This window comes from Oncorhynchus masou, chromosome 14 (assembly GCF_036934945.1).
Source record: "Oncorhynchus masou masou isolate Uvic2021 chromosome 14, UVic_Omas_1.1, whole genome shotgun sequence".
Classification (NCBI taxonomy): domain Eukaryota; kingdom Metazoa; phylum Chordata; class Actinopteri; order Salmoniformes; family Salmonidae; genus Oncorhynchus; species Oncorhynchus masou.
In genome coordinates this window covers 9,446,768-9,473,703 of record NC_088225.1, presented here as the reverse complement: position 1 = coordinate 9,473,703, position 26,936 = coordinate 9,446,768, and the positions used below count along the sequence as shown (strand labels likewise).

Sequence of the window (26,936 nt, the reverse complement as noted above, 5' to 3'; positions counted from 1 at the left end):
AATCCATTTGAACACCCCACTGCCAGCCTCTGCTTTGAAAAACACCGTAGAAACTCGACACTTTACATACGCGTAGTCACACAAACATGCATCACGCCCCAATGAGTACCACTAGTAGGACCCCTTCATCCGCACACAATGCAGCTGCTGCTTCAATCATCTCAGCAGATCTGTTTTGCAAAGCGTCCGGCACATTGTTGGTTGGTTTCTGACTGGGTGTTTTTGGAGCCAGCTGCGTGTCTTATGTGAGGGCTGGAGGATTTCTAATCACAGCCAGATACAGCACAGCCACACCTGCCAGAACACAAAATCACATACACCAAACAAGCAATTAAGAGGCTCCTTCATCCACACATTGCAAAACCCTCATCCAGAGAGCAGCATTTTAATTTGTCTTTTCATCTTTTTATGTCTTCACAGAAATTCCTTCAGTAGGTCCAGTCTCCGCAGGGGGACTGTTGAAGCACAGCCAACCTCGTCAACGGAGAAGAAACCGAGAGCTTGAGACACACTCTCTTGATTTCAGCTGGTCTGTCTGTCTCCCCCACCCTTTCACACACCAACAGTCTATCCTCAACACTCACACCATCCTCCTCCATCTCCCGAGCTTGTTATTCCAACCCCCCCCCCCCTCCCCCCAGTGTCAGGCCATACCACCTCTCTCCCGCCCGCCTCACTCACTCGTTTCTTGTCTTCCTGTCCTGCTCTGCTCTACCTCCCCCCATTTCTCTCTGTCTCTCACACTCCTATAGGAAGAGCTCCCACTGTTTATACTGGAAGTTTATCTGCACTGTAAACATAGTCGTTTAGACCAGCTCTCTTTGTCCTGGGCATTTACAGAGACCAGCTTTCAGGAGGAGTCTCTCTGTATTGAGGAGGAGCCAGAATGATGCCTCTCCCTCTCTGTTCATCTGCGCTCAGTTTAAATGTAGCTTTTCCTGAACTGGAGAATCCAAAACAGCTCCTAGGCGCTTCCCTAATTGTGTGTTTGTTTTGGGCCACGTTTGAATGTGTGCGCTTGGAAGTTTGTGTTTGAGTGTGTGTCTTGCCCCGGCTGCATGGGATATAGGCTTCTTTCCATTGGCTTGTGTATGTGTCATGTTTGCTGTGGACGGGCCTGGGTGGTTACACTGTGTGGTCTCGCAGGCCTGTTTCGTGGCCTTAGTGAATTTGTGTGTGATTATTTGTTTGGTGGGGACCAGTTGCTGCCAGACGTAGTCATTAAATGTTCCCGGGGAGTCGTTCTGTAACCAACGATCCTCATACCAAATAACTGACATTCTTTCACTCCTGACTTCTCCCTTTCATACACCCTGTATCAGGACAGGAATTCATTATGAAGAAGTATGACATGTTGATCATTAGAGGCCCGCCTGCTCTAGATCAACATACAATGGACACATTGAGAGAGGGAGCCTTAAAAATGGCCTCTGGTGACACTGTGAAATGTTATTTTTACTGCACTGACCAAAAACACTGTCGCATCACTGATGTTCACATGGTGAGCACTGCTAGACTGGCAGTGACATTTTCTCTCTCGTTCACTCACTCGCTCTCTCTCTCTCTGTGTGTGTGTGTGTTGACAAACACTCCACATGTTCTGGAATGAATCTTCAACCCTGTGGTTGGTGGAAACATATAATGTAGGTCTTTTTAACTACTGTATTGGACTGTCTCCTTTATTGTATTGCACTATACTGTATTCACACTGCCGCACCTATGTACCAACGTCTGTAACTACTGTATTTCCTCTGTTTATTGTATTTTCACAAGGCTTGTCTAAAACCGCATTTTTTTACCAGTCAGGAAAATAACTACTTTTTTTATTTATTCACTTTTCTTTTTTTTTTGTACTGCTTTATATTAAAATGTTCTCTCAATCTTAACAGTCTGCTTTTATCAGTGCTGATGAATATACAATGTATTGGGAAAGTATTCAGACCCCTTGACTTTTTCCACCATTTGTTACGTTACAGCCTTGTTCTAAAAGAGATCAAATTGTTTTTTCCCTTTTCAACCTACACACAATACCTCATAATGGCAAAGAAAAAATGGTTTTGATCAATTTTTGCAAATTGATCAAATTAAAAAACCCTGGAAATATGAGATTTACATAAGTATTCAGATCCTTTACTCAGTACTTTGTTGAAGCACCATTGGCAGCAATTACAGCCTTGAGTCTTGGATATGACGGTATAAGCTTGGCACACCTGTATTGCAGATCTATTCCTCCAGATGTGGCGCTTGATATTCAGGCTAAAGAGTAAAATATTGGTTTCATCAAACCAGAGCATCTTGTTTCTCATGGTCTGAGAGTCTTTCGGTGCCTTTTGGCAAACTCCAAGCGGGCTGTCGTGTGCCTTTGGATTCCGTCTGATTCCGTCTGGCCACTCTACCACAGGCCTGATTTGTGGAGTGCTGCAGAGATGGTTCCTTCTGGAATGTTCCCCCATCTCCACAGAGGAACTCTGGAGCTCTGTCAGAGTGACCATCGGGTTCTTGGTCACCTTCCTGACCAAACCCTTCTTCCCTGATTGCTCAGTTTTGCACTGACATGCACTGTCAACTGTGGGACCTTGTATAGACAAGGGCGTGCCTTTCCAAATCATGTCCAATCAATTATATTTACCACAGGTGGACTCCAAGTTGTAGAAGCATCTCAAGGATGATCAATGGAAACAGGATGCACCTGAGCTCATAGCAAAGGGTCTGAATGTTAATGTAAATAGGGTATTTGTTGTTATTATTTTAAATGCATTTCCAAACATTTCTAAACCGGTTTTCACTTTGTCATTATGGGGTATTGTGTGTAGATGCATGAGGAATTTTATTTGATCCATTTTAGAATAAGGCTGTAATGTAACAAGATGTGAAAAAAGTCAAGGGGTCTGAATACTTTCCGAATGCACTGTACTGTATATAACCTTGAGAGGGTTAATCATTCTCCACACATGGTTTTACTACCCTGGGAATAGGAGTCCCAGGACTGGATTTAGCCAGCAGGGGAAATGTTTAAACAACTAAATTATTAAACACCTTCGTTTATTAATTGATAGGCTATAGGCCTGTAGTATATCGTGTTAAAAAATGCAGATGGGTATCTAATTTTTATGTGTATCGACATATGGCATATTATTGCTTTATTCATTTTTTTAAATGAGCAGAGATGTAACGTTCCATTTCGAGTGGATTATGAATAGGCTATGGAGGGGTTTTCCTGGAGCAACTGAACGGGTATAGTCATCTGGCTCTCAGGACGCATCTTTGCAGACATGAACCACCCTAATTATTGGCCAGGTGATGCAGAGCGGAGCCCTCAGATCTCTATTTGAACCTGATGTCGGAGTATGAGCCCCTTTATTTTTCATCGTGCAATTAATTTCCTGTGCCGGTGTGCCTGACATTGTAGCTGTAATGTTTGTCTGCCAAAGTAAACACCCACTCTATGGATTTAGTGTGTGTTGTTGATATGTCTCACGATATACAATAACACGCCCACCCTTTTTTAGGCATAAAATCAATCAGTGATATAGCTGTGGTGTATCCATTCTCTACAACAGTAACCACATTTACGTCCCTCAATCGACTATTTAGTCTTCTGTAAGACACGGGTAGATTCCAGGGGAGACTAAAGTATGACGTCATGTTACGGGGACCATATTCCCCATGCGCAGTCACCGATACATTTTTTTTAAAGAATGGAAAGAAAGCAATGCTGACGGACTTTAGGTCACCCTTGCATTAGGCTATATTTCTATAGGTCACACTGAGCCATTAATACGACGACTCTCTTATTACAACTCTTACATTTTACAATTTTGAATGAATATGCAGAGATGTCTGAGTGTAATGGGGCTTCGAGCCTAAGGTACTAGTCTAAAGACGCTCCTGGCCCTTTAAGAGCGGAGGGAGGGGTTACGAACCGCTTGGCTGCGGTGTTTTTGTCTCCATGTCAGTGAGCGCTCCTGGCCCAAGACGTCTGAACGGATTTATAAGGATAGGTAAGGACAACAGCCTTTTGATAAGATCATACATTCTTAATTCCCAGCAGCTTGTATGTTAACATTTGCTCAATTAATAAGTCCAAAATGGTGTCTTGCGTAAGATTTCTATTGTCCTATCCGTTCCCCGGTTTGTGTCTTACTTCTAGAAGTAACGGGTCTCTTATTGCCCATTCTCTATCTATTTAACTGCGTTATGTTTGTATGAATTGGTGTGCAATCTTCCCTAAATATTACTAAAAGTATTAATGGCCTAATGAGGGGTTTTGTTCTCGTGTATAGTGGGTTATTTGGCTGAGTATCATTGGCGATAACGCGCTCCTCGAGGGAGCGCACACAATGCATTGGGTACTGGCGCGTGTGTTATCCCTAAGACGTTTTGTGTTTCGGTCATGTTGGATGAATTTTATTGACAGCTGAGAGAGCGGTCTCACATTTTCACTGAGGTTATTGTTCAAATTGGAGAGAAGATCTTTAGGTTTCTGGAACATTTTGGAAACTTGCCAGCCTCACTCTTTTGGCTAAACTTTTTCAAATTAGGAACTTCAACTAAAACGTTTTTCGATCATGTTCTTTCTTCAATCAAAGAAAGTTTTGAAATTGAATTCCTGAATAATTTAAGATTAATCCTTCATTTAAAGAAAACCCCGTGATTGCCGTTACTCCAGGGAGAGGGTGGGTCCTTCCATTCTTCCACTTTTCATTAGCCTACTTCCAGATGTTCATCACTTTCTCATTGCCACTCTGCGCTTAAATTTGGTCTGGTTTAACCGCACGTCCGTGACTGGTGGTCATTTCAGTGAACGGATGTCTGCCTCAAAAGCTATAGGGCCTAAGGGAGGGCTGCCTCAACAGAAAGTTGAAATCATTCTATCGAGTTTTCCTCCTCTCTAGAATTTTTTTTATCTATTTTTCCTTTATTTTACTAGGCCAGTCAGTTAAGAACAAATTCTTATTTTCAATGACGGCCTCGGAACAGTGGGTTAACTGCCTGTTCAGGGGAAGAACGACAGAACCTTGTCAGTTCGGGGATTCGAACCTTTCGGTTACTAGTCCAACGCTCTAACCACTAGGCTACCCTGCCGCCCCAAAGAAGAAGCAGTATCTGGAAGAACATTTAACGCCTGTAGGCCTAATAGCCTACTAATGATTTTCAAGGTTTATCTATTGGTAATTATTAAACTGTTAAACTTTGGAGAAGATGGTTACAACCCAAGTGTAATTTTGTGGGAATAGGCTACAGTCTAGATAGGCCCATATCATTGTATGGGGTCCTTTGATCAATCATTGATCACTTGATAGCAGTCTGCTTTCACACAGACTAGGCCTACTTTATAGGTGACCGACACAGGTATCCATAGGTGTCCGAGAATGTGAGGTGCCCAGTTGGAGTTTTCCCATGCTCGTGCCAGCAGCAGCGGGGATGGAATGCGTAGCCTGTCTCACCGACCACATTCCCGATTACAACGTTTGGAACGAGGGGCGCTGTAGTGCAATTCCAAATGGAGGAATGCAAGGTTATAAAGCCCATTTGTAGCGGTGGACCACACGCTGGGCATTTTAAATGATTTTTCTAGACTAATGGAATTACGCCATTAACCTGCATGAAGCTTCATGTCTGTGATTGTCTGGATTTATTAGAATTTGCGGACAGGTTGTAGCGGGCCAGACTGTCCCCTTGCTGACACCCCCTCTGTTCAGCTGAAACCATGGTTACACACATGATCAATTAATTTAGAGTTGCCTATCACCTTGAATCAGGAAGTGGAATATAATTACAGACGCTCTGTGAGTTAACGCGTGTAGGCCGTCAAGGTATATTTCACTCTGCCATTTTACAGTTCATGTCTTCTTGTGGAGTCTGGAAACTAGTCCTATCACATCAGTCAATGAACAATTGTTACTGATTCAGTGAGCAGAAAGCCTTCTACTTCTGCACAGAAAGGCATGTTATACTTGAGCCTTACACTACTGCCATAGAAGGTGTATAATAGACCACAGCTCAAATACACATTTGGACATCATGTATAGTTTTATGCAAATTTCACACAAACATAATGGATCACAGATTGTACACCTTTTTATTGATAGAATATCAATATTTTTTACTTTAAAAAAGAGTAATTTATCACCAAATTCTCCATCAGTATTAATGTTTTTTTTGGTGGAGCCTGTAGGCTATAGTTCCTTGCTTATGACTGCTAATCACTCATTGCTGTGGAGAGGTGGAGATGTGTTCTGCTATAGCAGGGGATGATGACATAGCTCTGATATTAGAATGGGACCAGATTGGTGGATTTGGCCGTTGAGGGTTAATACCCCTACTTATTTATCCAGACCTACAGCCAGAGACTAATCCTTTAACGTTTTCAGTCAACATATTCCTTCATCATGCATGTAGAGTCCAAGGAAGCATGAAATCATTATCTGCTGGACTCATCTCTGGAGTAATCCTTCTTAATACATGAATCGTTCCGAAAGGGAAGATAGATTTTTCTATTCACTGACTCGCAACAACCTACTAATACCTTGTTGTGTGTTTGTGTATACCTGCCGTGTCTATAGGGGTGGTTCAAGTCCTGCTTGTTGTTATCTCATTTACTTCACTCATTGAGTCAGTCTGGAAACAATGAATGAGGATCCCGGTGAACGGGTCACTTATATACATCATCAGGGCTTCAGTGCATGGCTACTTCCGTCCGTTGCCCCACTGTGCTGCATGTGACCACCACTGACTGACTCCACTGACCTGAGGTTTTAACCCCAAAACTGCTGTGAGTCTGACCAGCTTTCCCCTGCCTGACCGGACTAACAGCTCTGCTCTGGTCTTCGTCTCCATCTCCCCTGAACCTTCCCCAAATCCTTCCAGAACACTGCCTCTCTGGCCTCCATCAACCCTTATCCCTCTACCTCCCGTTCTGCACAGGAATTTTCCCTCTCTCTCTTTCTCTCACTCTGTCTCTCACTCGCTGTCTCTCCCATTCCTTCCACCTCTCTCTCTAATGCATACAGTTTTTCTTCTTTTGTTTCTGTTGCAATTCCTGCCTCTAGGCCCCACCCTTAGCCAGGCAGTTTCCTTTTGGAGGGGTCAACACAATGACCAATGGCAGCTGTGATGCTGATGTTTATTCTTCTCCTGCTCCAGACGTAATGTGAGCAGGCAGGCAGGGCTGAGGCCAGGTCAAGCAGTAAGGCCACTCCCTGGCTGTATGGGCCAGTCTATTTCTGCAGCGTGCCGTCTTTCTCTCCAGACCCTACTCCTCCTTAATGTTAAAAACAGTCGTCCTATTTGCTTGCAGTAACAGGGCATAGGCTACATAGCTTGGCTGGGTTAAGGCTTCACTGACATTTTCAACCTCTTACTGACCCAGTCTGTAATACCTACATGTTTCAAGCAGCCCAACATAGTCCCTGTGCCCAAGAATGGCAAGGTAACCTGTCTAAATGACTATCGCCCAGTAACACTCACATCTGTAGCCATGAAATGCTTTGAAAGGTTCGTCATGGCTCACTTCAACACCATCATCCCAGACACCCTCCAATTCACATACTGCCCCAACAAGTCCACAGATTATCTCTATTGTACTCCACACTGCCCTCTCCCACCTGGGTACGAGAATGCTGTTCATTGACTACAGCTCTGCATTCAAAACACCATAGTGCCCTCCAAGCTCATCACTAAGCTAAGGACCCCGGGACTTAACACCTCCCTCGGCATCTGGATCCTGGACGGTCTGCCTCCAGGTGGTAAGGACAGGCAACAGCACATCCGCCATGCTGACCCTCAACATAGGGGCCCCTCAGGGGTGTGTGCTTAGTCCCCTCCTGCACTCCCTGTTCACCCAGCCACACAAGTCACAGATTGTTTTCTCTGCTACCGCACGGCAAGTGGTACCAACACACCAAGCCTGGAAACAATAGGACCATGAACAGATTCTACCCCCAAGCCATAAGACTGCTAAATACTAATAGTTAAGCAAACAGCTATCTAGACTATCTGCATTGACCCTTTTTGCGGTGACCTTTTTTTTTTTACTGCTGCTGCTGCTACTGTTTATTATCTATCCTGTTGCCTTGTCACTTTATTCCTAGTTATATGTACTGGCTCAATTACCTCGTACCCCAGCACAATGACTCACTCACACTCCGTGTGTGTATAGTATGGCCAAGTTATTGTTATTCATTGTGTATTTATTATTATTTTTATTATTATGCGTTATTACTTTACTACTATTTCTCTATTTTCTCTCGGCATTGTTGGGAAAGGCCCGTAAGTAGGCGTTTCACTGTTCGTCAACACCTGTTGTTTACCAAGCATTTGATGAAATAAAATCTGATTTGAAAAAATGTGATATGTCTTCACTGTTCCTAGTTCAAACCCACTATTAGTTATTCAGAAGCACATCACCCACAGTAATTTCTTATACCCTGGTCATATCAGAGCATCTGTCCTCCTCATGCACATGTGAAAGTCTTGTTTTTCATGCAAATGAGGCACGGCATTTGCTCTAGAAAGAGTGGTTGACTTGTAAAGTAACCACATGATGATAAATGGCTACCATCCTTGCCACTTCTGAGTAGAGACCAGCAATTCATTGGTCATTAGTTATTAATGCATGACCAGTTGGCTAAATTAAGCCATCTGTTAGGATGAGAGTTAGGGTCACATACAGCAGTCCTCAGCAGATGCAGCAAGAGCAATGAAGGTTTCTCCTCCAGCGAATAATGTAACACCAGCATGACGTATGTATTTGTTGGTTTTCATAATAGTTTCAATTTTCCCATTTATTGTTTGTTTAAAAAAATGGTATTATACACATTGGACTGAGGTCAATCATAAGTAGCCTGGGTGCTGACAAAATAACCTTCAGCTTCAATTAGAAACTAGAAGTGCTGCCTCTTTGTGTGCTGGGTTTCTATTGTGAGTCACTTTTGATCCTTAAACCAGTAGTGGAATGTTAAAAATATGATAGTAATCTTACAGGCGTATCAAGTTCAGATGATGAAGAAAGATCTTTTCAAACGTAATTCACCCTAGGTCAAGAGTTCCTCTTAAACCCTCTTGAATCCCTGTGATGTCTGCCCTGTTTTGGCAAGAGCAGAGGACACAACATTATGGTGTGGCTGCTGGGAGTTTCAATGACTCATACTGGTGGATTCGAATAGTCATGGTGTTCTCATTCTAGAAGTTTCCATTTAAAAGTTATTCTCTTCTCCCTCCTTATTTTGTTTCTCTCCCCCACTCCAGCCTCGCCCCTCTTGTTCACCCACACCCACACCCCTCTTTCTTTTCTCTGTCTTTCACTCACATACTGTACCTCCACTCTCCTGCTCTCTCCTTACTTCACTCCCTCATTCTTTCTCCCTCTCCGTCTCATTTTCCCTCTCCTTGTTACTTTTTCTCCTGGGCTTGGAGGAAGTGACTGGGTTGTTTCTGGGTCCTGGGGGAATAAAGCGACGGAGCTCCTTTTCCTGTAACCCTTTCTTCATCAGACCTCAGCCAATCCCACAATAAGCTATTTTAATGGCACATCAATGACATATCGTCCTTTATAATGAACAGTGAGAAAGGGTGCCCTCTTCCAGTCTGGGGTCTAGTGTTGAGGGGTCGTGGTGTTGAGTGCCTGTGTACGGTGATACCTTTTGAGTGGGTGTACTGCATATACGTCATCATCTCACTGCTGCTGTTGAAAGGTTACTACTGTCATGGTGGATTTGATACTCACCACTACAATTTCCCAGCGTGTTTAGATGGAAGATGAGAACGGAGTTACTGTATGCCCTCCACATTTGTTTCTTCAGAGCGTATACCTGAAACAATGAACTGAAATGATTCAGCTGTGTTTGTGGAGCTGTGGGAGTTCCATGGGTTCAAAGGATCCGTGTGTGTGTGTGTGTGTGTGTGTGTGTGTGTGTTTTCAGCTGTGTGATGAAAGGGTGGCGGGTGCAGACGTGGGAGTGTGTGTTAACCTATCTCTTCAGAACTGTTTGACTCTTTCACAAAAACAAGAATGTACAAAAGTTTGCAGAGCCTACCTCCTACCTCATAACACTGGACACGACATACACATTGGTATATACTGTGTATGTTGGTATATACTGTGTATGTTGGTATATACTGTGTATATTGGTTTAGTTTAGTTATGCCATTTTATAGTCTGTATAAACTAGTTATTACACCGTTATTATACTCTATAGTGATATTTACTGATGCCTTCTAGTATGATAGAATCACATTTGTATTGATTTGTGATGACTGATAAGAGTAGGAGTCTAAGACATGTACACAGACCTCCCGGACATTGGTTGCTCGTCATCACTGGGCCTGTTTGTATTTCCACTCTCTGACAGTGTCTGGATCCACAACAGGGCCTCAGACAACATCACGTTTGTTTTGAGGCTTATTTTCTTGGCTGTAACAGTCTCTCTCTCTCTGTCTATCTATCTATGTGTCTCTCTCGCCATCTCTCTGCCTCTCTTTCTCCCTCCCTCCCTCTCTTTCTTTTATTTATGTATGTAAATATGGGTTGATCGTGTCTCTCTCTCTCTCTCTCTCTGCTTCTCTCTCGGTCTCTCTCTCTCTCTCTCTTTGCCCCTCCTAGCTCTATATTAGAACCAGCTGTGGAACTCGGGGCTGAATGAATGGCTCATTGTGATTTGGCTGTCATTCCTCTATGAGGCTCTGTTTCTCTCACTCTCTCTTTCCCTCCCTCTGTCCCATGACAAAAGTATTCAACAATGGACTGTGTAAGATAAAAGGTCATAATGTGACATTCTGTAAATGGAAATGTCTGACGTCATTTGGCCACGACTCCACAATGAAATGTACTAGTTAAGTCCCAGGCGTCGCAGTGAAAGCCAATGTATGAGAAAAAGGAAATAACCTCCATTTATTTTGCAGCTTATCTCCTGGAACTTGCACATGGATTTGCAGATAGCGAATATTGGCTGTATTCCTTGCAAATCACGCGTAAGTATAGGTGATGTCGTGGAGATGCGTTGGCAAGATCCTGGGGTAACAATATCTGGGCCGGCCCAGACGTCATCCCCAGCCGCATCCACAGGGCGCAGACCAGCTGGCTGGTGTGTTTACGGACGTATTCAATCAATCCTTATCCCAGTCTGCTGTTTCCACATGCTTCAAGAGGGCCACCATTGTTTCTGTTCCCAAGAAAGCTAAGGTAACTGAGCTAAAAGACTATCGCCCCGTAGCACTCACTTCCGTCATCATGAAGTGCTTTGAGAGTCTAGTCAAGGATCATATCACCTCCACCCTACCTGACACCCTAGACCCACTCCAATTTGCTTACCTCCCCAATAGGTCCAGACTTTCTGACGGACCGCCCCCAGGTGGTGAGGGTAGGAAACAACATCTCCACACCGCTGATCCTCAACACTGGGGCCCCACAAGGGTGTGTTCTCAACCCTCTGCTTTACTCCATGTTCACCCATGACTGCGTGGCCACGCACACCTCCAACTCAATCATCAAGTTTTCAGACGGCACTGCAGTGGTAGGCTTGATTACCAACAACGACGAGACGACCTACAGGGAGGTGTCCGGAAAATAACCTCACACTCAACGTCAACAAAACAAAGGAGATGATCGTGGACTTCAGGAAACAGCAGAGGGAGCACCCCCCTATCCACATCGACGGGACAGTAGTGGAGAAGGTGGAAAGTTTTAAGTTCCTCGGCGTACACATGACGGACAAACTGAAATGGTCCATCCACACAGAAAGCGTGGTGAAAGAGGTGCAATAGCGCCTCTTCAACCTCAGGAGGCTGAAGAAATTTGGCTTGTTACCGCAAACCCTCCTGTCGGGCTGTATCACTGCCTGGTACGGCAACTGCTCCGCCCACAACCGTAAGACTCTCCAGAGGGTTGTGAGGTCTGCATCACCGGGGGCAAACTACCTGCCCTCCAGGACACCTACACCAGCCGATGTCACAGGAAGGTCAAAAAGATCATCAAGGACAACAAACACCCGAGCCACTGCCTGTTCACCCCGCTATCCTCTAGAAGGCGAGGCCAGTACAGGTGCATCAAAGCTGGGACCAAGAGGCTGAAAAACAGCTTCTATCTCAAGGCAATCAGACTGTTAGACAGCCATCACTAACATTGAGTGGCTGCTGCCAACATACAGACTCAATCTCTGGCCACTTTTATAATTAACATTTGGATGTAATAAATGTATCACTAGTCACTTAAACTATTCCACTTTATATAATGTTTACAAACCCTACATTACTCATCTCATATGTATATACTGTACTCTATACCATCTACTGCATCTTGCCTATGCCGTTCGGCCATCGCTCATCCATATATTTATATGTACATATTCTTAATCATTCCTTTACACTCGTGTGTATAAGGAAGTTGTTGTGAAATTGTTAGATATTATTGCACGGTCGGAACTAGAAGCACAAGCATTTCGCTACACTCGCATTAACATCTGCTAACCATGTGTATGTGACCAATAAAATTGGATTTGATGATTTGATTTGGGTGTTCCTGTGAAACCAGAGGGGTGTGTTACATGGCACCGGGCTCAAGAGTGTGAGTCAAGAAGTGCATGAAAACATTGCTCAATGTCATGACAGGGAGGTTCCCAGCCAGCCTTGGTTGATTGGCCATACAGCAGTCTGTGTTGTTGTGGTTCAGACTCAGACAGATGAGACATTTTCTCAAGGCACTAGCTGCATGGAGGTCTGCTGTTGCTCTGAAATGGGGTCCATCGACTCGTGAGTTTGATTGGCATTTTGTGGTGAGATGGAAAGGATGTTTTTCATGTGAGGAGCTGTCACTCTGAGGCAGTGGAATGTGTCTCTGGGGTTTGTTTTCTACTGCAGACCTGGGTGTTTTAGTCTTACAGTAACCAGTCCTTGGTAACCTGCCTAAACAGTGGGTAATCCCTGTTTTGTATGAGAGGCCTGTTTGTAGCCCTCTGGAGAGGCTGGGATGGACTTGTTAGAGTTGTCATGGACGTTTTGAGATTTGATGGCTGGTTAAAGATTCACTGGATACCTGTGCTTCATTTGGAACTCGGTTGCATTTATTCCAAGTTTATTTTGTGGGGCGATCTGGTCTTTTCTGTTTTCTGATCTCAATCTCAGTAGGTTTATGAAATGGATGTTATGATTTCTTAATATACATGTTAATATCGTTCCATTATTTTCCTCCATGCTGTGCTCAGGTGCTGACCGTGAGAAAGAGGGGAGGGAAGAAAAATAGGAGAGAAGAGAAGCCAGAGTGAGGAGATTGGGGAGGAGGAGAGACCAACCCTGCAGCACTCTGAGCAGCTGGTATGGAGCAGAAAATAAATCCCTCTTTTCCTAATTCATAAACCATTCCCATTCCCAAACTTGTGCAGAATAGCAATCACACAAAAGGCAGCTATTTAAGACGTGGGTGGAAAATTCCATGATTTTCTCTGGGTTGTGGGATTCAAGGTATTTCTTACTTTGCTATAAGCACAGCTTAATCCCTGTGGCAATAACAAAGGAGGTAAGACTGAATAAAGACAATGTGTTGGACATACAGTCAGGTCCAAAATTATTGGCACCCTTGATAAAGATTAGCAAAACGGACTATAAAATAAATAATACAAACACTGAGACATATTGTATGCTCAAATAAATTGGGAAAGGATCTTGTTTTTATTATTATACTAATATAATTGCTCAGAGAAAGAGATTTTGTTTAACAAGTATGCAATTTTCTCTAAAAGATAGGGTTCAAAATGTTTGGCACCCCTGTTTCCAATACCTTTCAATAGCTCACCTTGCGAGGATAACGACACTGAGCCGTTAAAAAAATATATGTTTTTGCTCATCTTTGTCAAGGGTGGCAATAATTCTGGACCTGACTGAAGTACGAGCCCTGAGAGTTTTCTTCCAGAACTAAACCTACTGTATCTTACCTACTAACCATGATGGTCACCCTCCTCTGATCACAAAGATATGTGCATTGTGTAATGTGTGGTCAGAAATGTGGTATGTATGTTTTGATACAGGTGAGGGACACCTGTATCTTTTATTGAGGGACTCTGTGCGATAACAATGTGGCGGTATATTAGCACATTCTGAAACAGCTTCGGTGTATCAATGTTGCAACAAGTCACAATGATTAAAAGTAGCAAAGCAGCAATCACGCAGGCACACTCTGGCATCCAACAGGACATTATCAGTCTCAGAGACACATCCTATTTTGTGCTTGAAGGATCTGAGTTTTTCTCCCCTTGATTTCTAATCTTAATAGGCAGAGTGGGGGACCCTGGAGGCGGGCAATGTTAACTTCCGCTGGTCTGGAATGTGGGGAGGAGGGCATCAGTCTGGGGCAACTCATTCCTCCTGGAGGAGGGTAGAGAATGGCTGGAGGAGGAGGAGAGGAGGAGGTTAAAGTCTGGGTCTGGGAGTGTATCACTGAAGAATGGTTGGCTGGCTGTGCTGGTGCTGCTGAGGAGGAGCAGGGGGGTACACTGGACTCTAATCACTGTCATCTCAATGGAACACTGTTTACAGCCCAGAGAGAGAGGGAGTAAGGTCACCCACATACATGGTGGAGCACAAAGACATGGCAGACACACACTTACGGGTGGACACGCACGCACAAACACATGCACGGACGCTCTCACTCACACACACACCTAACGAGGCACTGTTGTAGAGGCAGATGCAGAAGGTTTGGGGGAGGGTAGGAATTGGAGCACCAGGCAAAGCGTTAAATAGAGAGAGGGGAGAGAGAAGAAAGCGGCCGTAACAGAGTGCGTGTTCACTTGACGTGAGTAGGAAAATAAAGGAATATTAAACTAAATTGAGAGTTAGTATGAGAAGGAGAACGAGAGAGAGAAGGAGGGTGTGGAGAGGAAAGGAGAGTTTTGGCCGTCGTCGTTGCTGAGGGCCGGGATGTTTGTCACGCTGTGTAGCTGAACTGAACACTCTAATTATATCTCATCAACTGTGCCCCTGTCAACCAGACCTCCGCCTTCCTGTACTCTCTCAATGACACACACACGCCACCTTCCTGTTCTTTCTCATAGACACACACAGAGACATCTGACACACTCACATTCCATATTTCAGATACGCTCACATAAGCATTTATACTGTACTCATACCAGGAAACATTAAACGATGCATCTCAGAAGTCATTTGATTTGTTGAAACTACGTTTTATTTTATTTTAATTAGTTTTTTTAATAACTTTTTTATTTTCATTTAATGGAGAAAAAAAAATCACCCCTTTTTTCGCCCCGATTTCATGGTAGTTACAGTCTTGTCTCATCGCTGCAACTCCCGTACGGACGAGGCGAAGGTCGAGAGCCATGCGTCTTCCGAAACACAACCCAACCAAGCCGCACTGCTTCCTGACACAATGTCCATTCAACCCGGAAGCCAGGCGCACCAATGTGTCGGAGGAAAGACTGTACACCTGGCGACCGTGTCAGCGTGCACTGCGCCCGGCCTGCCACAGGAGTCGCTAGTGCGCGATGAGACAAGGATATCCCTGCCGGCCAAACCCTCCCCTAACCCGGACGACACTGGACCAATTGTGCCCCGCCCCATGGGCCTCCCGGTCGCGGCCGGCTGCGACAGAGCCTGAACTCGAACCCAGAATCTCTAGTGGCACAGCTAGCACTGCGATGCAGTGCCTTAGACCACTGCGCCTCTCGGGAGGCCCTTGTTGCAACTACTTTGATACTAACACTGCATGTCCTGCCATCATTTTGCGGAGGTCACATTTGATCTTATCAGCGTTTTTTTGATCATATCAAATTGTTTGCCTTCTTTGTTTGTGTGTGTGTGTGTGGGGGGGGGGGGGTTCGTGTGGGCACGTGGTGTGTGCGTATCTGTGCTTGTATGTGTTTGCGTGGGCGTGCATGTCTGTGTGTGTTGCCATATCAGTGTGAGAAAGACCGAGATAGGGAGAGCTACAGTATACAGAGAAATTCAGGCTTCAAAAATACCAAGTCAATCTAGTCAATGTTTCCAAGTGCCCTACTTTCCCTGAAACGGGCAAGAGCATAAACAGGCGCTGACGAGAGTCATGAGATTAGAGGGAGGGAGAGGACGAGCGAGGGGAGAGACAGAAATTGAAATGAGCAGAGAGAGACTCCTTTCTTGCTGATGGAACAGAACAGTAAACTGGGCATGAACTAAGTATGCCCTGAGAACAAAATCAATTCAAGTCCAAACTTTTGATGTCTATTTTACAGATTCAGCTAGTGAGGCTCCAGTGGCTAATGCAAGAGATGTAATGCTGAAAAAGTGAATCCCCAGTTCCCACAAATGAATGACCTAGAAAGTTAATATTTAGCAGCCGGGGAGACACACGGAATCAGAGACCCCTCATTGTGGGCAGCATGTCATCACTGGCAGCAGGTCACTTTCCTCTTGCCACAAGCCAACAGAAACTGCAAAGGGTGTCAGAAGAATAGCTCAGCCATCACTATTAACTTCCAAACAGAAATGTTAGTACACCAATAGCAAGACATCCAGTAGGCGAATAGAAATAAAGTTCACAACATGAAATATGCATGGGTTTTCTCAGTGTCGATCCCAGTGTGCATTTGGTCATTGTTTTGATTGTGTTTAATGTGGTGAATGTACTATCTTGGGTTGAGTGTATGGGAGCAAGAGGAGGGGGAAGGGGGATGAGGGGAGACAGTGGTCAGCTGAAATCTCTTTATTGTCAGCTGACGAATAGAGAGGGGAGAGAAAGAATGAAAGAGGAGGGAGGGAGAGATGGAGGGAGAGACGGAGAGAGGGAACAGAGAGGGGAAAATACATGGAAAAAGAGTGGGAGAGAAAGAAAGGGCGAGAGTGTCTGTAAACCCTAAATCCAGAACCTCTGTTAGTGTTCACAAACGATTCCTAATAAGGCTGTAACTGGCAGCCTCCAGCCTCTCTCTCCTGGAATGAGCTGCCAGGAAACTTTCCCCTTCTAACTCTTCTCCTCCTCGGAATATTAGAACCAGAAACAAACTGTGTACTATCAAGCAGAAAGATGTATTATCGAGCAGAAAGATGTACTATCAAGCAGTAAGATGTGCTATTGAGCAGAAAGATGTACTATCAAGCAGAAAGATGTACTATTGAGCAGAAAGATGTACTATTGAGCAGAAAGATGTACTATCGAGCAGAAAGATGTTCTATTGAGCAGAAAGATGTTCTATTGAGCAGAAAGATGTGCTATTGAGCAGAAAGATGTACTATCAAGCAGAAAGATGTGCTATAGAGCAGAAAGATGTACTATTGAGCAGAAAGATGTACTATCGAGCAGAAAGATGTACTATCGAGTAGAAAGATGTACTATCGAGCAGCAAGATGTACTACTGAGCAGAAAGATGTACTATCGCGCAGGAAATGTGCTATTGAGCAGAAAGATGTACTATCAAGCAGAAAGATGTACTATTGAGCAGAAAGATGTACTATCGCGCAGGAAGATGTGCTATTGAGCAGAAAGATGTACTACTGAGCAGAAAGATGTACTATCAAGCAGAAAGATGTACTATCGCGCAGGAAGATGTGCTATTGAGCAGAAAGATGTACTATCAAGCAGAAAGATGTACTATTAAGTAGTAAGATGTACTATTGAGCAGAAAGATGTACTATTGAGCAGAAAGATGTACTATCAAGCAGAAAGATGTACTATCAAGCAGAAAGATGTACTATCAAGCAGAAAGATGTACTATTAAGTAGTAAGATGTACTACTGAGCAGAAAGATGTACTACTGAGCAGAAAGATGTACTATCGAGCAGAAAGATGTACTATCGCGCAGGAAGATGTGCTATTGAGCAGAAAGATGTACTATCAAGCAGAAAGATGTACTATTAAGTAGTAAGATGTGCTATCAAGCAGTAAGATGTGCTATCGAGCAGAAAGATGTGCTATCGAGCAGAAAGATGTACTATCAAGCAGAAAGATGTACTATTAAGCAGTAAGATGTGCTCTTAAGCATTAAGATGTGCTATTGAGCAGAAAGATGTACTATCGAGCAGAAAGATGTACTATTAAGCAGAAAGATGTACTATTAAGCAGAAAGATGTACTATTAAGCAGTAAGATGTGCTCTTGAGCAGAAAGATGTACTATCAAGCAGAAAGATGTACTATCGAGCAGAAAGATGTACTATCGAGCAGAAAGATGTACTATCGAGCAGAAAGATGTACTATCGAGCAGAAAGATGTGCTATCGAGCAGAAAGATGTGCTATCGAGCAGAAAGATGTGCTATCGAGCAGAAAGATGTGCTATCGAGCAGAAAGATGTACTATTGAGCAGAAAGATGTACTATTGAGCAGAAAGATGTACTATCGAGCAAAAAGATGTACTATCAAGCAGAAAGAACATAAGCAGGCAGAAAAGCAGAGAAATTGCTAATTGAATATATCACACACAGAGATTCTTAGGGACATATAACAAGATGTTAGATATAGCCAACCCACCATATGACCATCCTACAGTATGACCAATTAAACTCTCAGGCCACCCCAACAAAGAAGCAGTATATTGACCAATACAAACCCAGCATATGTTACTCTGCCCTCGTGAGAAAGAGAGACTCTTCAACTTCAAGGGTTGTCATTGTGACCCTACACTCTTAGAAACAAGGGTTCCAAAGGGGTTCTTCGGCTATCTACATAGGAGAACCCGTTTGGGTTCCATGTAGAACCCTCTGTGGAAAGGGTTCTGCCTGGAATGAAAATGGTTCTACCTGTAGCCAAAAATGGTTCTTCAACGGGTTTCCCTATGGGGACAACCGATGAACCCTTTAAGGTTGAAGATTTCACCTTCTTTCACTGGCCTTTCCCCTGCTGGTGTATCTATGGTATCCCCCCCTTGTGTACAGTGTATTGTCAAATACCTTACAGTGGGTTGCTCCATTAGGAGTAGTTCTTCTGACTGTGTTGTGGAAGTGTTTGATAGGTTTGTATGACTGTGTCTTTCTCTCCCCCCAGGTGAGGTTTTGTGGGTAAACGTGTGACATCATGGCTCAGGTGCTGCACATGGACCCCAGCTTCCCAGGAGGTATGGTCCTAACTCTACTCTTTCTATTTCTTATCATCATAATACTGAATCATCTCCCACAAACTATCATGTGAATAATCTATTTCTCATGTAGGGACTGTTTCCCAGACACAGATTAAGACCATAAAGTCATTTCATTGGAGTTTCTCCCTTTGGCTTCTCAGTCCAGGATTTAACTTAATCGGCCTTGGCCTAAAGTGTTTAACATCCAAAATAACTTAGATCGACCTAAGGTCTTTAGATATCTTAAACCAATCAAGGTCTGGCTATAACCTACTACTTTATTTATCAAACTGTTTCTACCTAATTTGTGTAACTACTATTAAAGTATACACCCAAGCACTCAGTATCCCCCGAGAGATAATGCTATTTTCTGAAGTCTGAGTCCGAGATTAGATGGCAGATTTCTGCTTGTTTTAACTCTATTTCCTGTTCCCTGCAGGGAAGCTTACCCCGTCCGCTCCCCCCTCCCTGCATGGGAAGGAGCAGGAGGCGCCCTACTCTGTGGAGACCCCCTACGGCTACCGTCTGGACCTAGACTTCCTCAAGTATGTCAACGACATTGAGAAGGGCAACACCATCAAGAAGGTGCCCGGTCAGCGCCGGCCCCGCTACGGGTCTCTCCCCCGGGGGTATGGCTACACAGGCTCCTGGTGGACCTCCACAGAGTCCCTGTGCTCCAACACCAGCCAGGACAGTCGCCAATCATCCTTCTCCTACTGCGCCCCAGGCTACCACCCACACAGCTCCCACTCCCAGAGGCCCAGCTTCAGCACGGCCCGGGTGGAGAAGACCCTGCTGGACGCCCGCAGGAAGTTGGAGGAAGAGAAAGAAGGGGCCCCCAGGAGGTTCTCCAGCACACTGGGTAGCATGCACAACAGCATGGCCGGATCCACCACCTCCCTGAGCAGCGCCCACAGCTATAACCGCACCCATGGAGGAGGAACGGGCTCCTTCACTCCCATGAGCTCCGGCATGTCCACGCCTGTGTCGCCCACCCCGGCCCACCTGCAGCATGTGAGAGAGCAGATGGCGGTGGCTCTCAGAAAGATCCGGGAGCTGGAGGAGCAGGTGAAGACCATCCCCGTGCTCCAAGTGAAGATCTCTGTGCTGCAGGAGGAGAAGAGGCAGCTAAGCGTCCAGCTGAAGAGCCAGAAGTTTCTGGGACACACCCTTGGCTTTGGCAGAGTGGGCCGGCCCCGAGGGGAGCTCTACATCGACATCCCAGAGGAAGAGGTGAGCTCTGGAGCTGAAGCCACCACCAGGGTTGCAGCAGGGCCTCTGTCCCCCACCACCCCCACCAGTCCTGAGGGCTCCAGGCCGCAGGCAGACTCAGGCTGTGAGATTGAGGACACGGTGATCGTGGGTGGAGCGCGGCCGGCTGGGCAGAGGGAAGTGCGTACCATTGGGGTGGGACCAGAGGAGGCGAAGGGCAGCCAGCAGGTGGATGTGGGCATTGGGGTGAAGGAGCAGGACCTGGGGCTGGTGCCGGAGACAGAGGCCCTGAAGAGCCAGGTGGGCCAGCTGGAGGGCCAGCTGAAGAGGACGATGCAGGAGCTGCAGGCTGCCCAGCAGCAGGTGCAGGCAGCTCAGAGGGAGAGGCAGGCACTGGCCCCCCAGGCAAACCACTCGGTCAGGGCCACCAGTCTGAGCTGGCAGGAGCAGCAGGGACGCAGCCTGCAAACGGTAGTCAGCTTTACCCAGCAGCCCCATCACCGGGCGCAGAGAACTGTGGGAATCCAGGTGTACACGCTGGAGCAACCAGCCACTGTGGTGGGGGTGGGCACGTTGCTCCGAGCAGAGGGATGCAGCTCCCCCTCCCTCCCTCCAGGTGGTACAGTCCTGGAGGGAACCCACAGAGGACATGCACAGGCCCTGGGCCCAGAGGGTAGGTCTGACTTCAGTGATAAGTTACAAGTGATATCAAATTAAATGAAGAAGGTTTAAATGGGGCGGCAGGGAGTCTAGTGGTTAAGAGAGTTGGGCCAGTAACCGAAAGGTCACTGGTTCAAATCCCTGAGCCAACTACGTGAAAGAGGATGTCAATGTGTCCCTGAGCAAGGCATTTACCTCTATATGCTCCTGTAAAATGTACAAATGTTTTCTATAACAATGAGTTTTTAGGTTGAAAAACCATGTGTTTTCTTTGATTGTTGATCCCTTCCATCTTTTGTCCTCTTCCTTTCCATTCCTCCAGATGCAGCTGTTGAGCTGCCCATCGCCATCTCCTCCAAACAGGTCCGAGAGGTCCTAAGAAGTGAGTTGTCCACCTCTGTGCCTGTCACCAATCCTGCCATCGCCATTGATACCATTGGTAATCAGATGGCTTTGCTGCATCTGAAGGAAGGAGAGACACCCCAGCACACTGTCCATTATCAAGAAGACCCATCAAAGCCAGGTAGCTATGGACCGTACGACTCCTTACCTTAACCCTCCCGCTAACTGTCCCTGACATAACATAACATTGTGGCAACATTGGGTCTTTTCTCCAGCTGCAGCAGCCTCTCCCCAGACCACACTGAGGTCCATTATGAAACACAAGGCAGAAGGAGAACCTGGCTCTCCATCCACCAAGAAGAACCTGCAGTTCACTGGAGTCAATGGAGGGTACGTGTGTTATTGATAGTGTGTAACAGTGTATTCATGTTACACTACAGAGATGGTGATTTGACGTGTGTGATAGTTCTGTTCTGTCCTGTAGGTATGAGTCCACCTCCTCAGACGACAGTAGCAGTGAGAGTTCAGAGGAGAGTGATGCCAGTGAATATCATGAGACCACAGAGAAACTCCCAGAAACACCAGAGTCTGCAGCGGGACAGCACCAGCAAGCAGCAGCAGTCCCAGTCTCCTCCACAAGGCTAGAGCATGCCACCCCGCTCCCAACCACCACCGTCCAACCACCAGCCTGTCAACCTGCCTTTGAGCGGAGCACCAGCCAATCAGCAACCATAAGCATAGGACTGCAGCATGTATCCACCTTATCACCAACCTTGAACACTGCCGTGCAGCAATGTGCCTCTGACTCTACCCCCACTGAGACTACCTACCAATCTCCAGCCAATGACTGTGTCCGTCAGGGGAGTATTGTCCAATCATCGGTCCCAGACCCTATCCCTCAGGAGTGTACCTCCATAAATACTAGCACTGAACCCACTACACCTGAGCAGTGCACCATCCAATCAGCAGCTACCTGTTCTGCACCCCCCAAGCCACCCAGATGCCAACCAGAAGCCACTAACCCGGAAGTAAAGCAGGGTGTCACCCAATCAAATACCACTGATGTCACCGTTCAGCTAGATGCCATCAAATCACAAACTACTGACCTCGCCCCTCAGCATTGGGCTACCCAATCGTCAGCTACTGAACAAAGCTCCCGGCAGAGGTTAGTCCAATCATCAGCCTCGACACCAGCACCTGGAAACACCCCAAGTGCTGCTGGAGCAGCCAATCAAGAAACCAGGTAAACCAGCATAACCATTTAAAAACTCTAATCAGTAGATGTGTCATTCCATCAATGATTTCAAGTGCAGTATGATGTTGTGTATGTATGTGTTTGAATTTGCTGTGCTTTGTTTCATCTCTGTCAGACTGGAGTTCAGTGAGAGCCTGATGGCATCTCTCCATGCCCTGCAGAAAGCCCTGGGTGAACCCAATGCGTTCAGCCAGCAAGCAGCAGTATGCTATTCTCTTTTACTCTGCCCACCATGCCAGTTTAGATGACTTCATCTGTGACTTGTCATTTCATATAGTCACTTTCTACAAGATTGTGTTCATGTAACCAGCGGGATTTGAACTCAGGTCTCCTGCACTTTACAATACTGGGTTATCCCATTAAGCTAAAGCTGTTCGGATGAAATCCATCTGTGTATCATAAACAGTGTGAGTTACTTTGACCAGTCCTGTCTGGTTGTTAGTCTGAGACCGGTCTCTGTGTTTTCCCTCCCCAGAGGACAGCCTACACCACGGTGCTCCAGGAGTGGCTTCGTGTGTCCTGTCACAAGGCAGCTGACACTGCCATGGTCAGGGCCTATATGGATACCTTCTCCTCCGTCTCCCCACAGCTGCTGAAGTTTGTGGTCAATATGGCCGACGGCAATGGCAACACGGCCCTGCACTACACCGTCTCCCACTCCAACTTCCCTGTGGTCAGGCTGCTGCTGGACACTGGTGAGTGACTGGGGGATGTGTGTGTTTACAGACAAGAGAATAGAGGTTTACTTTTATGGTGGACAAGTAAGGGTTTGGTTTGTTCGTACAGTCCATGGATCAGCACTGTATGCATGTGTATATCTAACACAGACTTGTGGTCTGCCATAGATACAATGGACTGTATGTATAACCTCCATGTACTTCATGACTGTTAGTGGAATGGTTTAGGAATTGAATTCCCATAATAAACGTGTCCTGGTCGCTCTCTCCCTGTCAGGCCTGTGCAACGCTGACAAGCAGAACAAAGCCGGGTACACAGCCATCATGCTGACAGCTCTGGCTGCCTTCCACTCTGACAGTGACCTTCACACTGTCCTGCAGCTGCTGCGCACAGGGGACGTGAACGCCAAAGCCAGCCAGGTACACTATGCCCCCTGCTGGACAGCAGGCCTCCCTGCACACAGCCAAACTCAGGCAGACCAATGACGTTCCTCCCGAGCCCCTGACAAATTGGCTATTTCAGCTACTTCAGTTAGATGGCTCCTTTGCATGTATGTTGCTGATAGCTCCACATTGTATCTATGTTCTGGTTATGTTGGACCAGGACGTGTCTTTTCTTGCCTCCAATGGTTTTGTAATTTGGTGTAAGAAAAGCTGACTGTTGGTGTTCGGCCAGCTCTTATAACTATTGCCTGGAGTTATTCCAGGTCAGAAGGTCACACGGTCAGGAGACTGGTAAAACTCGTGGCCTTCCTAACGGGTAGCTGTTGTATGTTGTTAGGCGGGTCAGACGGCGTTGATGCTGGCAGTGAGTCACGGGCGAGGGGACATGGTACGGGCGCTGCTCTCCTGCGGGGCACAGGTCAACATCCGCGACGACGACGGCTCCACGGCGCTCATGTGTGCCTGCGAGCACGGCCACGTCGACATCGTGCGTCAGCTGCTGTCTGTGCCAGGCTGTGATGTCACCCTCACTGACAACGTGAGTCAACAAGCCTACTCCCAAACTTCTAGGATTTTACATAGCATTTTACTAGTTGTTTTCCCACCCCGTTTTCCCTACTCTCTGTCTAACAGCATCTATGAGTCTGTCTCCCATGTCAATACAGTGTCTTTGACTGTTTGTTTTTTAACTTTCTCTTCTGTCTCTGTCTCTCTATTTTGCTCTCGGCGGTGCAGCTGTGTGCACCAGCTCCCAACCCTGTCTCTCATCCTTCCCTCAGCCTGACCTACTTTGTCTTGTCTTTCTCACCCTCTCTCTCTCTTTGGCAACCCAACCTATGGTTATCTCTCTCTCTCCACTAGGATGGCAGTTCAGCCCTGTCCATAGCCCTGGAGGCCAGTCAGAATGACATCGCTGTGCTTCTCTACGCTCACCTCAACTTCGCCAAGCCTCCTTCCCCTGTAAGTGTTGTCAAACAGAGAATGTACGTTAACATTTGAACAAAAACAAACACACAACACTTGTGGGTGCATCAGGTGGTGATTTATAATATTGTTTTACCTTCAAGGTATCACCAAAGTCTCCTCTTTTGGGATCCTCTCCCCCCTCTGGTGAAACAAAGTGACCACACTGTAAGATATCTTTTGGCCAATTTAGCAGCACCTCTTCAACCAGCTCCTCAACCATTCCACCACAAGTGTTGATATCTGTGTATATATATGTGTGTGTGTGTGTGTGTCAGTCTGTCTGTGTGTATTTGTGTGTGGGAGAGTGATTGTAATGGTATTTTTCCTCTTCTCTCTGTCTGTTCTCTCCGTATGTACTGTATGTGCACGTCGGCATGAAACCCAGCACTTGACACGATCCTAACGCATCTTTTCTTGAAACAAAGAAAGGAATTCATCATGATGCTATACTCACATATAGTTCTTTACACACAAGAGTCTGTTTTTTTGTTTTGTTACAGTGTTGGTTGAAATCAATCTCCGATAATATTCACATGACAGAATAAGCCGTTGCCCTTGTAACAGCTCAACACACAAACTCAACTCAGCAATAATCCCACTTCCATTCATTTAGTGTTTTTTTATTGCCGCTCGATAAGCAAGATTGTATTACTTTACCGTAGTTCGTTATTGTAGCTTATTTTTTGTTCATATGCATTTGTTACTTATTACTGTACAAGCAATATATGTCATTCTATATACCATTGATAATCGATCAGTTGCAAGGACACAGTAGGAATATGTTGTCTCATCACAATCATTTATGAAATGCCGAAAGTCACCCATATCACTGTGAAATGATTCATTCACACACATCATTTCTAAAATGACAAAATCACCCATTTCATTCTAAAATACAAATATCTCTCTGAAGTGTCCTTTATCGATTGTAATCAGTCAGCTGATTGGTGCTAAAACAATTCTGATACAGGACTCCAGTTTAATTCAGCCCAATAGATTGAGATTTCTACACAACCTTTATTTACCCCATAGAGTATTTTTGATAGTGTCTTTTTATTCAATTCCAATTTCACATAGGTCTACGGTGTGGATCTCCAGCACTGTTAAACAGATGACAACCTTTACACACAGCATTGCTACTTTAGATGTCAGACAGCTAGCTGTGACGAGGCCTACAGCACCCTAATCAGGATAGTGTTGTTTAAATGATGGTCTTACTGGCTAACTTCCAACCACATTTTAGTCGTTGTAACAGTTAACCATTTTTTTCAGAATTTTTATCCAAAGATCTTCCCCTTCATAACAAACTCTTTTGTTACACTGTATGTTGTGGTGATCCGTCTGAGTGTAAAGATAATAATATGTGATGACCAGACAGATAATTCCCAACAAAAGATTTGGTAGCAGCAGCATTATCGTTGAGGTCAATAACAGTTGTAATGTTGATGAGAAGGCAACTAGAAATGGTAGCTACTCTAACTCTCCAATAAAGGTACTACATTTCTGAAATGAAAGATTGTTTATTTTCTTGAATAAAAGGTTTTACGAGTGGTTTTACTGAGGGAAGGAGTGACGTGGGGTGTTTGGGTACTGACTAGGGTGTGTAAGGTGGTAGGCAAGGTTCAAATTCCTGTTCAGTGGTCACCCTTTTTGGATTGGTTGGTAACTAGAAAGTGATAGAATGGACTATGGATCTAATCAAGAATTTGCATTGTAATATAGGTATACCAAAATTATAGTAATATTTTACATTATTCTAAAGTAGTAGTGATGCATAAAATTATAATTTAAAAAGGATTGAAGTCCAAAATACAAAAATACACTGAGTATACCAAACATTTGGGACACCTTCCTAAAGTGGAGTTGCCTCACCCTCTGAATGGCACACATACACAGTCCATGTCTCAAGGCCTAAAAATCCTTCTTTAACCTGTCTCCTCCCCTTCATCTACACTGACTGAAGTGGTTTTACAAGTGACCTCAGTAAGGGATCATAGCTTTCAGCAGGATTCACCTGGCCAGTCTGTCATCCAAAGAGCAGGTGTTCTTAATATTTTGTATGCTCATTGGTGTCTCAATTTGGATTGATATTTTTACGTTAACCCCCCCCCCCCCCCCCCTTTAATATAGGATTTCCTGAGCAATTGGATTTTATAACGTTTTATATTTGTTTTACTTTCTTTTTTATACATTTCTATTTGCATTACTTTTTCACAACTATAGGTTTACCTACTCGCACATTTGTTTTAGTTTTTTGCCTTCTGTAAAATGCTCAGTTTGTATTTTTCCCCATTTGGTTTTATGGGTTTTTGGAAGAAAATAATAAATCAGCTTTCATCGTAAA

The 26,936-nt window shown here is 45.1% G+C and overlaps 2 protein-coding genes across 9 annotated transcripts in view; both read left to right on the top strand.

The window, feature by feature from the left end:
- The window catches only part of LOC135554137 (dedicator of cytokinesis protein 7-like), a 45,801-nt gene extending 43,915 nt beyond the window's left edge, over positions 1–1,886 (top strand). For all 5 annotated transcript variants that reach the window (XM_064986216.1, XM_064986213.1, XM_064986215.1 and 2 more), the window contains one exon: positions 421–1,886. In XM_064986216.1, coding sequence (XP_064842288.1) covers positions 421–505 — 85 coding nt within the window. In that variant the 3' untranslated portion in view covers positions 506–1,886. The remainder of the gene's footprint in view (positions 1–420) is intronic.
- Positions 1,887–3,561: 1,675 nt separating this feature from the next.
- LOC135554138 (KN motif and ankyrin repeat domain-containing protein 2-like) lies at positions 3,562–26,936 on the top strand. Of its 4 annotated transcripts, XM_064986218.1 has the most exons (14): positions 3,562–4,001; positions 13,200–13,308; positions 18,964–19,033; positions 19,476–20,921; positions 21,231–21,431; positions 21,526–21,640; positions 21,717–22,493; positions 22,621–22,708; positions 22,981–23,200; positions 23,460–23,602; positions 23,964–24,164; positions 24,488–24,586; positions 24,694–24,757; positions 24,978–26,936. In XM_064986218.1, the coding sequence occupies exons 3-13, from the start codon at positions 18,994–18,996 to the stop codon at positions 24,748–24,750; spliced, it is 3,387 nt and encodes a 1,128-aa protein (XP_064842290.1). In that variant the 5' UTR covers positions 3,562–4,001; positions 13,200–13,308; positions 18,964–18,993; the 3' UTR covers positions 24,751–24,757; positions 24,978–26,936. The 4 variants fall into 4 exon arrangements, with proteins under 4 accessions (XP_064842290.1, XP_064842292.1, XP_064842289.1 ...); XM_064986220.1 differs by lacking the exon at positions 24,694–24,757; XM_064986217.1 differs by having other exon boundaries at positions 3,563–4,001; positions 24,694–26,936.

Excerpts from the sequence above, each read along its gene's own strand:
- LOC135554138 (XM_064986218.1), top strand. The coding sequence starts at position 18,994 with ATGGCTCAGGTGCTGCACATGGACCCCAGCTTCCCAGGAG. Across the intron at positions 21,641-21,716 it reads TTCACTGGAGTCAATGGAGG|TTCTGTTCTGTCCTGTAGGT; the intron begins GTACGTGTGTTA and ends CGTGTGTGATAG. Across the intron at positions 24,165-24,487 it reads ATGTCACCCTCACTGACAAC|GATGGCAGTTCAGCCCTGTC; the intron begins GTGAGTCAACAA and ends TCTCTCCACTAG.